This window comes from Misgurnus anguillicaudatus, chromosome 5, assembly GCF_027580225.2.
Source record: "Misgurnus anguillicaudatus chromosome 5, ASM2758022v2, whole genome shotgun sequence".
Lineage (NCBI taxonomy): Eukaryota > Metazoa > Chordata > Actinopteri > Cypriniformes > Cobitidae > Misgurnus > Misgurnus anguillicaudatus.
Genome location: NC_073341.2, coordinates 37,566,980 through 37,581,069, shown reverse-complemented (window position 1 = coordinate 37,581,069; position 14,090 = coordinate 37,566,980). Strand labels below are relative to the sequence as shown.

General features: G+C 37.0%; 1 protein-coding gene across 3 annotated transcripts in view; it reads right to left on the bottom strand.

The window, feature by feature from the left end:
* The window catches only part of LOC129414801 (leucine-rich repeat transmembrane neuronal protein 4), a 154,213-nt gene that overhangs the window by 133,235 nt on the left and 6,888 nt on the right, over positions 1–14,090 (bottom strand). For 2 of the 3 annotated variants that reach the window (XM_055168911.2, XM_055168910.2), the window contains one exon: positions 11,120–12,660. In XM_055168911.2, coding sequence (XP_055024886.2) covers positions 11,120–12,660 — 1,541 coding nt within the window. Of the gene's footprint in view, positions 1–11,070; positions 12,661–14,090 lie in introns of all 3 variants that reach the window. The other variant, XM_055168912.2, reaches the window with a different exon arrangement.

The window sequence follows — 14,090 nt, the reverse complement described above, 5'->3', positions numbered from 1 at the left end:
CAAAAAGTTAGTGATTAATACTTACTTAAATAATTTTGTTTTTCAGTAAAGAAATCAACACTGTCAAATTATTGTTATTTAAAAAACAGTTTGGCACAACACTGCTGTTGAATTTAGGGTATCTAAGAAGTAGGCAGTGTTACTGCTTACCTTTTAGAAAAAAAATTACATGAAACGTCTAAAACAATGCTTAAAACTGCTGTTCAAGTACCAATTATCAATAGATACAAAGCTATTATTTTTTAGAGAGCGATACTGATAGAAAGATACTGATAGAGAGTTACTGATAGAGAGATAGTGATAGACAGACTTACTGACAGACAGACAGACAGACAGACAGACAGACAGATAGAGAGATACTGACAGGCAAACATATTTACTGAAAGACACGGACAGATACACGGATAAACAGACAAACAGACAGACACTGATAGATAGATACACAGACAGACAGACTTACTGACAGAGAGATAACGATAGACAGACAGTCAGACTTACTGATAGAAAGATAGTGATAGACAGACAGATAGAAAGACAGACAGATAGACATATACAAGGGCAGACACTGATAGATAGATACACAGACAGACAGACAGACTTACTGATAGAGAGATAGTGACAGACAGACAGACAGACATACTGATAGAAAGATACTGATAGAGAGATAGTGATAGACAGACAGACATACTAATAGAAAGATACTGATAGAGAGATAGTGATAGACAGACAGACATACTGATAGAAAGATACTGATAGAGAGATAGTGATAGACAGACAGACATACTGATAGAGAGATAGTGATAGACAGACAGACATACTGATAGAAAGATACTGATAGAGAGATAGTGATAGACAGACAGACAGACAGACAGACGTACTGACAGACAGACAGACATACTGATAGAAAGATACTGATAGAGAGATAGTGATAGACAGACAGACATACTAATAGAAAGATACTGATAGAGAGATACTGATAGAGAGATAGTGATAGACAGACAGACATACTGATAGAAAGATACTGATAGAGAGATAGTGATAGACAGACAGACAGACAGACAGACTTACTGATAGAAAGATACTGATAGAGAGATAGTGATAGACAGACAGACAGACATACTGACAGAGAGATAGTGATAGACAGACAGACATACTGATAGAAAGATACTGATAGAGAGATAGTGATAGACAGACAGACAGACAGACTTACTGATAGAAAGATACTGATAGAGAGATGGTGATAGAAAGACAGACAGACAGACTTACTGATAGAGAGAAAGTGACAGACAGACAGACAGACATACAGACTTACTGATAGCAAGATACTGATAGAGAGAGATGAGTGATGGAGGAGCGGACAGACAGAAAGAAAAGTAGACAGACAGACAGACAGACAGACAGACTTACTGATAGAGAGAAAGTGACAGACAGACAGACAGACAGACATACAGACTTACTGATAGAAAGATACTGATAGAGAGAGATGAGTGATGGAGGAGCGGACAGACAGAAAGAAAAGTAGACAGACAGACAGACAGACAGCTAGACTTACTGATAGAGAGAAAGTGACAGACAGACAGACAGACAGACTTACTGATAGAAAGATACTGATAGACAGGTGAGTGATGGAGGAGTGGACAGACAGAAAGAAAAGTAGACAGACAAACAGACAGACAGACTTACTGATAGAGAGAAAGTGACAGACAGACAGACAGACTTACTGATAGCAAGATACTGATAGAGAGAGATGAGTGATGGAGGAGCGGACAGACAGAAAGAAAGGTAGACAGACAGGCAGGTAAACTGAAAGATTTACTGATTGATAGAAAGATACAGACAGACAGACAGACAGACATATACAAGGGCAGACACTGATAGATAGACAGACAGACTTACTGATAGAGAGAAAGTGATTAATAGATAGACAGACAGACAGACAGACAGACTTACTGATAGAGAGATGAGTGATGGAGGGGCGAACAGACAGAAAGAAAAGTAGACAGACAGGCAGGCAACTGAAAGATTTACTGATTGATAGAGAGATACTGATGGACAGACAGACTTACTGATAGAGAGATACAGACAGACAGACAGACAGATAGAAAAACAGACAGACAGATGGAGGGGCGGACAGACAGAAAGGCTAAAAGGCAGACAGACAGACTTCCTAATAGACAGATGGACAGACAGACAAACAGATAGATAGACACACAGATAAATAGACTGTTAACCCAAAAATTATCTTTACTTAAACAATCAAGTTAACATCACTTAATATTTTCTGTTTTGAAGCCAAAGCTTAAAAAGTTTAGTTGATATAACTTTTAAGCTTACAAATCCATTAAACTAAAACATTCAAGTAAAATGAACTTAAAAGTATTAGTTCATGTTGTGAGGAATACCCATAATCCTTTGCGCCTGAATATTTTGATTATTTTCTGCTTTTTCACAGAATAAAAACTGATAAGAACTTTCACTACTCAAAATATTTGTTAATAAAATGTCATATAGGTTTAAGCTCTTATATTATTGATGTTGTTTTGTTGTATTTATAATTTTGTGAAGTCACTGTTCACGTGATCAGTGTTTCCATACATTAACCCTGTTCAGAACATTTTATTGGATGTCTCTCCACAGTACTGACAATGTATGTCAAAAACACAGTTTTGTGTGTGTTTCTGTCGAGAATCAATGATTGATTTAAAGTCAGTCATTAATTTGGTGTTATAATACCATTTATAACATTAAAAAGTAATAAAAACTAAAGTTATATAAAACGGGTTTCCTCACAAATTTCTAACTTATCTGGGGAAAGAGTGCAGGAATATTGGAAGAAATTAAAACATTAAGTACATTAAACTTAAAATTAATTGTTATTTCAACCAGGCAAAATTAACTCTTTTACGGCGACGAGTTTCCATAAATTTTTTAAGTTCAATCAACCTGTATGGGCTTACAGATAGATAGACAGACAGACAAATATAAAGAAAGATACTGATAGACAGGTAGACAGACATATTTAAAGATATGAAGACTAATTTAAAACTTAGAAATTGGTTCACATGAGCAGCCAAATGTAACTTTACAATACAAAAATATAGACATTTAAAGTAGCCTAATAAAGACAGAAATCTTTGGTGTGGTTCTGTGCGGTTATATTTAACAACCAATGTGCATCCATAAAGTAGAGCCGTGCTGGGTTCGACTGTTTGGGTCTTTTGGGGTGAGAAAGGTAAAGCACTGCTGATCGGGCCAGAAACACAGGGACTCGGGCCAACAGAAGGACGAAACCTTCACCGTTTGGAGCAAAAGAAGCTGACCCGACAGAGAGCTCTGTGAGATTTCTGTCCTGCTAAAGAGAACATTTGTAGTCGTGGGGAAGCGCTTGTTCATTTTAATACACTAAAACAATGCTGCCAAAGCCCCTGGCTTTGTTTTTGGAGAAAAGCCAAACATGGTCACAATGATTAAGTAGTGACTTTTCACAGCTGTGCTCCGTACAAATCTCTAAACACATCTGCAAAGATTACTTTTTGTGACGCACTATTTTTTAATCTTAACTTTTTTGTCATTAAAACAATCTTGATGGACTTAAAGTGTGCTGTGTTGAAAAGGTTTTCCCAATTTCCCAAAACGAAAATTGTCCTTTTAAGAAGCAGACTGGAGCCCTGTATACACTGCAGCTAAATTCGGTTGTCACTTCACCTTTAATGCCTCATGTATAAAATGCTGCGTAGAAACCATCCTACATTTGATCTTACGATCATTTATCAAAAATGCGTACGTGTGATTCACAGTTCGGTTTGTGAATCACACGTACGCATTTTTGATAAATGATCAAAAAGAAGAAAACGCGCGTACCCCTTTCTTTCAGATGTGAAATGTATAAATCGCAAATGATCTTGCACTCACGCGCAGCTGAGCAGTTGCAGCTCTACGCCTTTAACCGATGCCTTATTGTCATTTACATATAAAAGAGCGCTTGTCAATGTTTAAACCCAATTTCGAGCAGCAAGAATGGCTTATATTTCCAAAAACCTGCAGCAATCAGACAAGTAAAAGTGCGTACACCTGCTCCGACCCTGACATGGCACGAAGCACATGACAGTTTTTATAAAATGGACTTTCCGTGGATTTTTGCGTATGCACGCTTTACGATCAAATCTATGAGTACACACACACTTAAGTTATTTACGAGACCAACAACCGCATTTACAGAAACTCTGTGTAGTGTGTACAGAACCGAACTGAACAACTAGTTGTTGGTAAAGTATTTAACCTCTTAAAAAAAGCACCCCCACTCTGGCCAAACCATGAAAATACCTACTTTCACTAAAAGGGTTGTTTTTACTAAACTGTTTAGAGTACAAGCATAAGATAACTATGTTATCATTAGAAAGAAGACACTTTGAGCTTCATTTTCCAGGTTTCAAAATTATTTTAAGATAAAAATTTAAAAAGTTAGAGAGGCCGAAGTACATTGAAAATATTTTTTTGCATAACATCTTTTAATACTAAAATCCTAATGATATATATGTGTGTGAAACCTAGAAATGCAATGAGCCACAAGTCTAAAGAAGTTATGTTTCACGTTTGAGGTCAATAGGCCCAAAAATGAGGTTCTTGCAAGAGTTTTTGTAAGACTAGTGCCTTTTCTAAGTGCGGGTCAGCCCCAAAACAAAAGTATTTTGTTTACATGCATACACATTCGTTCTTATTATTATTTATACTTATGTTAGTGTATAAAATAGAGTTTCTACACCAGGAAATAAAACGTCACACAAAGATCGTTGGATTCGTTATCTAATTGGCTACACGTTCTGTCTATCAATATTTTTCATTGTCATTGGAGGATCAAGCGAGTCAGAAAACAAAGTTTGAATGCAGGTTTGAAAGCGAGTGTAATCTCATATACAATGTTACGACGTACATAATCCTCAGATTGTATATTATATTCTATTACAAAATGTTCATGCGAAATCTGATGTAAACAATGGACAAACAATATATCTATATTTCACAGATTATACAATTTTGTGGACAACAATGGTCATTGGATGTATTTTATAAGACGGTTTTCATGAGTTATTTAAACATCTGAAACAGACTGGATTTGACTCGCGATCGTTATATCAACACAAAGGTAAGAAGTCACGTTTATATTTTGCATGCTGTCATCTGGACTTCTGTAACAAAATACTACATTTATGATGCTAGAGCATCTGTATCTCAAAACAGAGACCATACACTGATGCTAAACCCGTAGACCTTTAAAACAACGTATAGTAATGTTAATTTTATTAATGTTTGTAGACAATAGGCTATACAGATATTGTTAGCAGCATAAAAAAACTGACGTCATCCCGCACCCGAGCAAGTGCGCGTCGAGAGGTTAAGCGTGCATCCTGGACATGACAGGCCTCTCTTTTAAAAAAAATAAATGGCTAGAATTGCAGAAAATCATAGATGCATGAGCGTGTGCTTACTAGTGTTGCCAGACCTTGCATGAAAAACAGTGAAAAAAAATCCAATGATAAACCGAAAAAAATGCAAATGCTTACCTCAAAATTTAAAGGAATACACCCAGATTTTGGGAATTTAGCTTATTCACCGTATCCCCCAGAGTTAGATAAGTCCATACATACCTTTCTCATCTCTGTGCGTGCTGACGCACCCACCGCTAACCTAGCTTAGCACAAAGACTGGAAGTGAATGGCTCCAGCTAGCCTACTGCTCTCAATAAGTGACAAAATAACGCAAATTTTCCTATTAATGTGTTGTGATTTGTATAGTCACACCCGAGAAGCCCCCTGGTAAGGAGCAGAGAGTTCGGTCAGAGTTGTGCAAATCACTCCGCTCAAGTAGCAGTGCTTCGCCTTCTGAGAATATAGTTCCCAGTATGTATATGGTTAAAAGATGGCTGTGTCTCATTTGACCTTGTTATTTGTAAACGATGTGACTATACAAATCACAACATATAAATAGGAAAATGTTTCATTATTTTCTCACTTATTGGGAGCAGTATGCTAGCTGAAGCCATTTACTTCCAGTCTGTGTGCTAAGCTAAGCTAGCGGAGGCTGCGTCAGACAGAGTTATAGCACGCACGGAGATGAGAAAGGTATGTATGGACTTGTCTAGCTCTGGGTGATACAGTGAATAAGCTAAAATCCTTAAATGTGGGAATGTTCCTTTAAAATATTGGGACCAGAACCTTCACACTTTAATAACACCATAAACTTGATCGCATCATGAGCAAAAAGCCAAAAACAGTTGATCGTCACAACGGTATGCAGGCACAAAAAAGGCATGTACCTGTCAATCCCGCAAGACAAATGCATACAACACACAATGCCAAGATTGAGGTTTGTCGCAAAACATAACGCTCTAATATTATTACAACCGCATTTAGAGAATTTTTTTCACAGCGTACACAAAATCGAACTGGACAACTAGTTGGTAATGTATATCAGGGTGATGCATGTCTCTTGAAAAGATGTAAGCATTTACCTCCTTGTGTTGCCAGATCTTGAAAACAACCCATGATGAATCCATATGTAAAATTCAAACATAAAATCGAACTATCGTGACAATCTCTCCAATTTAATAACTCGATCGCTTTATGAGGCAAGACTAAAAATGTAAGCCTTAAAACTTAAAGCCCCAAAAATATGTGGACATGACAACACTGCAAGACAGCGCTCTGCGACGCTCCATCACAGCAACGCCTCTTTAGACAGAAGTTTAGTTCAAATGGCATATCACAACATGTCTTTTTGCTGTAATATTACTTTGGTCAAAAGCATGCGAGACGGCAGAATGCTGCTATGGTTACCTGTGTGTCAATCATGCCATTTGCGTGAGTAAATCTTTAGTTCTCCGTGTACAGGACCCGGATGAAACAATATCTATACAGTATAGCTTTTATAAAGACAACAACTATTTTGTGTGTAATCTTTATGGTATTGTATTGATCCTCCAACTATTAAAATTCATTGTGAGTGGAGTCCACAGTATATGAGTCACTATTTGTATTTGCTTCTTATTCAGTGTCTCAAATCAATCACTACACTACAGTACTGTATGTGGGCAGCAAGGATGCCTCTCCAAAGTCTTTCCATATAAAAAACAAAACATTGCAACGTGTATAGAGGAGATAGTCACACAAACAATATTATCAGCAAAATGTTACACATCACGTTCGGTCTCACCGTATACCTCCTGTACCGCGGACCTCTATCTGTGTGTGCAAGAGACGCCAATGACAGCGTTCACGGGAGGTCGCAGGTTATCGACGTATGATAAAAATTGCTTTCTGACAGCAGTAGCTTTATGTCTCTGATCGCCCTCTTTGACACTTCCAATTTTCTGAGATAGAATCAAGGTCTTTCCTGCTGTAAATATGGCCAGCCTGTCTGTTCACAACATCAAGGGGTTTCAGTAATGGCCCACTGCCTGGACGTCCTGCGGTTCTGCCTTGTCAACAGAAAGCTGTCAGGGACTCACAAGCAAGTGAGGGAGAGCAACCGTTTGATTAAATAGAGAGGAGGAGGCTTGAGTAAAAACTTTTTTCTTTGTAGATTTTCTATAGCACTTAAAATATTTGACGGCAATATGAAAACAATATTTTGAATAAATTACAATAGATGACTCCACTACATTACATTAAAGGCATTTTTTTTCAAAAATGAAAATTAGTAAAAATTAAAAACACAAAGTAAGATATTTTGAGCAATATTTGAAACCAAACCACTTTATTTATTTATTTATTGAGCAGCAATGACTTCCATAGTTTTATTTTTTCCTACTATGGAAGTCAACGATGCTTCTGTTTCCTGTTTCATTACAAATAGACTGAAAAAGATTTTCTGAATTTTTAAGTTTTCCTAAAATGATTTTCTTTAAAAAATTCTTGGATCTACGTAATTTAATCATGTACACCAGTTCAACATGATTAAATCAGTTTTTCTTAAAATGAAATTAATTTGAATTAATGTTAATTTAATTTTAATAAAACCTCATTTAATCATGCACAACCAATGTCCATAAGTTTTTTTTTTCACTGTATCTTCCTTTGCGTTCAGCAGAACAAAAAAATAACACAGGTTTGTAACGACATGAGGGTGAGTAAATGATGACAACATTTTTATTTTGGGGTGAACTATCCCTTTAAATCCAATTCTAGCTTGTACTGAAACCGTGTAACCTAAACTTGAGTTAAACCTGAAATAAATCTCTAATTTTTCCTTCTTTAAGCAATGGACCACAAACATAATGAATCTCGCATGCTCCAGTAACGCTTTACACTAAGGTTGTATTTGTTAACATTAGTTGATGCATGACTAATGAGCAAATTGCAATATAATTTTTTAACATTTAATAATAATGTTAGTTAATACAATTGTTTATGTTGTGCATTTTGCATTAACTGAAATTAACAAATACAATTTTTGATTTTAAATTTGTTTTAGTAAATGCTGGAATTAACATGAACTAAGATTAAATGCTGTAGTATTGTTCATATTAGCTGCATTCACAACCCTATTGTAAAGTGTTACTAGTTTTTTATTAAACTGCACAACAACACACAGAAAAAAATCAAGCACTAAATGTGACCACCAGTCTTAAGTAGCAAAGGTATATTTGTAAAAAAAAAATATATGGGTGGTCAAAATTATCGATTTTTCTAAAAGATATTTTGTAAATTTCCTATGGTAAATATATAAAATTGTATTTATCATTAGTAATATGTGTTGCTAATGACTTTTTTGACAACTTTAAATGGTGATTTTCAAAAAATTTTTTTTTTTTGCATCCTCAGATTCCAGATTTTCAAATAGTTATCTGAAATATATAAATATGTTATCTGCCAAATATTGTCCTATCTTAACAAACCATAAATCAATAGAAAATTTATTTAGCTTTTTAAGATTATACATAAATCTCAATTTTACCAATCTCAAATTTTAAAAAAAAATGACCCTTGACTGTTATTGTGGTCAATTCTGCAATAATTTAATACATTTTATACATTTCTGTTGCTCTCTGTAAAGACCTTGAGAAATCATAAACATAACATTAAAATAGCGCCAAATTAGGTAAATGCAATAACAATAATGTTTATTTCACATTTTATCTTATTTTTCATAATATTTTTTTTTTACCACATTAACTTTGACATGCCTATTTTAATGGTTTCAATAATTACAAACCAGATTCCCAAATTGAAAAACGGAAAACTGACAAAAGCATAACCGGACCAAAACCTTTTGTTTTGGTCATGTAGCAGAACTCTATTATGAACGCATCCCTCACAATCTCTTTACTGGTAATAGGTCTGCCAACCTTAAATAATTTGTGAAATGCAAATGATAGTTATATCAATTATGCGTATACTAATAATAAAGACAGCAAAAGGTTTCAGACCTGCTACCATACTGTAAACAACATTACAGTAAAAACTACAATTATGAATAATTATGCATCCGTGTTTGAGCGTTATATAGATGATTCAATACTGCACATAAAATATGATTTCAATCCTGGTTACATAGCAACTAGAAGTACCAGTGGCTTGCAAGAGGTCTGACGGTTCATCTCATACACAATCACCCCATATCACTGTTTTATACATCTGCCATAAGGGTTGCTTGTATCTTGTAAATATGCAAAGCTACAACACAGGGTTCATTTTCACACGTAAACAAATGTTTTTTACAGTACAATCATCCAAAGAGGGAAAAACACATCACTAGGGGCAACAAAGGGGGCAATGGACATAATGGATGTCGACAATAAAAATACTGTACTGTAAAGCAAATGGATCAGCATGGCACAAATACACAAGCGGGACAGCAAAACTACAATGTACAATATTTGAGATCACTGCTGTGAAAGCAAAGACAATCACCATAGCACTTCTGAATAAATCTCTAAGCCTCTTAGTCCAACACTTGTGAATTACATCTATTCGTTAATTTCATTAATTCACCCCAATAATTATTTCAGGTTCATGGGACATTTCATAATTATTTCCTGCAAAGCCGAATAGAAAGCATCTTCAGAGCTATAAAATCGGATGCATCCCTCTGGTCTCATTATTTAAATGGAAATACAGTGGCCAACAATATAAATTTACCTACTATCCACTGAATCAGTAAAGAAGAAATTATGACGGTGATCTCAAGCAAAGCTCATGCGCACGTCTTTAAACAATGTAAACAATGCAAAGGAATTCAAAATGGAGAAGCACTCAATATGACCTTTAGAGAAGATGTAACAAAAAAATTGGATGTACACGCACCAAATATATTTCTACCATGAAGATTGTCTTTGCTTTTGTTGAAAGAATCATTTGCATTGTACGTATACCTCATCTTCACAACGTTCACCGCAAGCATTTTGGCAAGCTCCATTACATCTCTGACCTGTATCATTCAAGAGTTCATACAGAGAACCTATGACACATTCCAGCTGCATCCCATCATTTACAAGATCCTTGTACATCAGGAGCAGCCATGTGGCAAGATGACTCTCAAGGATCAGTCATGTGTGTCTTTAATTACATCCTGAAATGGTAATTTTTCTGACAAAGTGCATGATACTTCGAAAAAACTCTCTGACCCTTCGATAATCCGGTCAATGCTACCTTGAATCTCAAATGAGTCAAATATTTATCTTGGAACCACACCAATATATTAGATCTTGCATTTCATTACTGCCTTTTTTCCTTTACACAAACATTTTATCCCAATTCATGTGACTCAGCGTTTATGTGCCTGCATGTTGGTACTGATGCAAAAACACACACAGGATAGGAAAAGACCAATGCATAGAGACTTCAGTATGCAGTAATTGAAAATTCACGCTCTTTGTCAGCCAATCAATCACCAAAGCTTAGAAATTTTTAGAAACGTTTATTTTACTATACCTGAGGTAAAAGGTTTACAAAACTTTGCTTAAAAAGTCTCAAAACTCAAGTTGCCATGCACTGACCCATGTTTCCTACCCATTGGATGGGAACAGCTAGCGGGGGGACAACACAATTTGCCTCACATCGACTGGACATTTACCTCTTGTTCCCTGCAGTGGTAATGGATTTTAGAGGGCGACGGATCATACCTCACATTCTCGGGAGCCGGAGATGGTGTAGGTACAGGGTCCTGTCCCATTGACCAGTACGTCCATGGTCTCAGAGTTTGTGGGTTTGTAGTCCACATAATATTCCTGTAGCGGAGAGCTGAGGGTCCGCTCCGTCTCTCGTGCCTTTTTCCGGCGTTTTCTCACCATGGAATGCTGCTGGAGTTGCTTCATGCTGCTGGGGTAACGCTTCCAGGAGACGTAGATCACTAGCAAGATCATGGCCACGGATAGGAAAAGGGCGACGCTGCCGGCTATTATCTTGTGAAAAGAAACATGCTCAAAGTCGTGCTCAGGGGCAGGCGGGGATGCGACCGTTGGGGAAGGAGCGACGGGATTGTTGCGTGCTATCTTCTCGTTCGCTTTGAACATGGTGGGCAGGGGCAGACGTCCGGTTTTGGACTTAGAGTTTACAGTGGAGAACAACGGAAGGTAAGGAGTAGGGGTCGTTTTACAGAATCCATAGGTTTCAACAGCCTCGATCACTTTCTCGCCCTGAACTTCCTTTGGTCCAGCACAAATCATGGTGGTCTCCTTGTTGCCCTTAAAGTTCCTCAGCCACGTCACAAGAGGACATAAGCTGGGACTGCATTCCCAAATATTACCTGCAAGACTGATCGTAGTGAGAGAGATCCAAGCCCCTATGGCCCCTTGGGACACGTTACTTAGCTTATTGGAGTCTAGATTAAGAGTCTGCAAATTGGGCAGACACTGGAAAATGCTTGCATCCAACACTTGCAGGTCATTCCCAGAGAGATCCAGCTTTTGCAATGAGGTCCAGGTCCACGTAATTCCCTGCGTTATTGACTTTATTCGATTCCACTGCAGATACAAAGCCCGGAGATTGTTAAGCCGTGGGAAATGAGAAAAATTGATCTTTGAGAATTGGTTGTGCTCCAAGTGTAACTCGGTCAGTTTGAGGAGTCCCGCAAACGCGTTACGGGTAAGACTCCTCAGTCGATTGTAGCCCAAATCGAGAAACTCGAGGTTTCGACAATCCTGAAACACGCGCATGGGAACCGTCTTGAGGGAATTCGATCTAATGTGGAGACTCAACAGTTTGCGTAAGCCTTGAAACTGATTAGGTTGCAGGACTTGCAGTTTGTTGTAGGAGAGGTCCAGATTGCGCAAGTTGGGAATCGAATGAAACGTGCTGTTTTCCAAGTGCGTAATCTTGTTAGAGCTGAGGATCAATTCCTTCAGTCTTCGAACGCCCTGAAATGCTTGTCTGTCCACCACGTTGATGTAGTTATGGTCCAAGTACAGCCAAACCAACTGACTGAGGCTGGCAAACTGACCAGGCCTAAGATTCGCCAAGCTGTTGTAACGCAGAGAGAGGCCCTGGCATCCCACCGAAACGTTCTTTGGCACATCGCGAAAGGCATTCGACTCGCAATACACTATTTTGCCATCACACCGGCAGCTTCGAGGACACGGTTTCTCTCGGACTCTGCCTTGGGAAGCCAACAGCCAGGCTTGCACAAGCAGTGGGATCATAAGCCAGCGGGATCTCACCAGGGATCCTGCATAAAACACAAGAAAAATTATTTGGTCAATGCCCATCTTACAAAATGTACTAAAAATGCATTTTGTTTTCAGTCAAACACTAAAAATATTTTAGCTTTGTTATTGAATATGTTTCAGTTAATACCTAATTTGTCCCGTTATACTGTTTTAATGAAGTAAGCTATCAAATTACACAGTCATTGTTTACTTTACTGTATCTTATATGCAGGTGGGAAGTATGAACTTTATTAGTGTGGCTCCGAGTCAAAATTTTATTTTCCTCCTCTTCATTTTGTAATAATGTGATTACTATGCAAATTGCTCAACAACAGCCGCATTCTTAAAAAAACACTAATGTCAATTAATTTTTCCTGTTTAATGAGTTCATGTGCTTTAATTAAAATGAAAGCAAATATACACCTTTACCTTGAAGCAACCAATAAAGCTGTACAGACAACAGAAACTTTATTCAAATAAGGCTGTTAAAAATATTCTCACGCCGCGCCAAGGTTTCTGAAATAAACAAAGTTTATGATTAACAGTCTCTAAAAGTTTATTCACAAAAAAATATGAGCTTGTGGATAAAGCTCCCAACATAACACAATCTCAAGTTATCAACATAAAAAAATGCAATCACCCCGCAAAGAGAAAATACAACAATGGCACAACAAAACAAATAAGAGAAGTGATTCATGCATTTTTATGCAGTTGTTTTGTTCTTTAAAGGAAGAAGACAGCCTCAAAATCACATGAAAATCTTCTTCAATATCTATTGGGCCATCTTCCTCAGTTTAGGCAGAAATGGGGCGGAAAAGGGTGCCAGAGTTGATAAGAGCTTCAAAACAGGAAATTATTGGCTTATCTTGAGTGGCCAGACCAAAGACAAAGGGTCTGAACCTTTAATCATATTACAACAATTGAGTAAATATTACAGTAATTATATAAATCTACAATGGTGAGTGCAGCATTGAGCAGAAATGCGTTTAAATCATCCGGCCCAACTACTGTTTACTGGCCTCTAGATCTAATCTAAACATTTCGTAGGTCAATTGAATAAATCCAGCTAATCTAATAGTCTTGGAGACACAACGTAGGCAGAACAAGTTGTTATTTGCAGCACAATCGCTTCAGCTTTGTAAATTGACTTTGAATTATTTTCAAATATTGAAAAACAAAGTCCTTAGTCTGTATTTGAAGACTTTGAAGTAGATCTGTTATGGCAGGGGTAGAGGGTTATGTTCTTTAAGGCTTATTTTTAGTGCTGCCTCATGATTAGTTGTGACTAATCATTTGCAGAATAAAAGTTTTTGTTTAAAATATATACAGTAATAATTAAATATTATGTTTAATAAATAGACTAAAATGTATTCTGCAAACGATAAGTCTGGACTAATCGTGAGGCAGCACTACTTATTTTAAAGGGCAAGTTCGGTATTTTACACTCAAA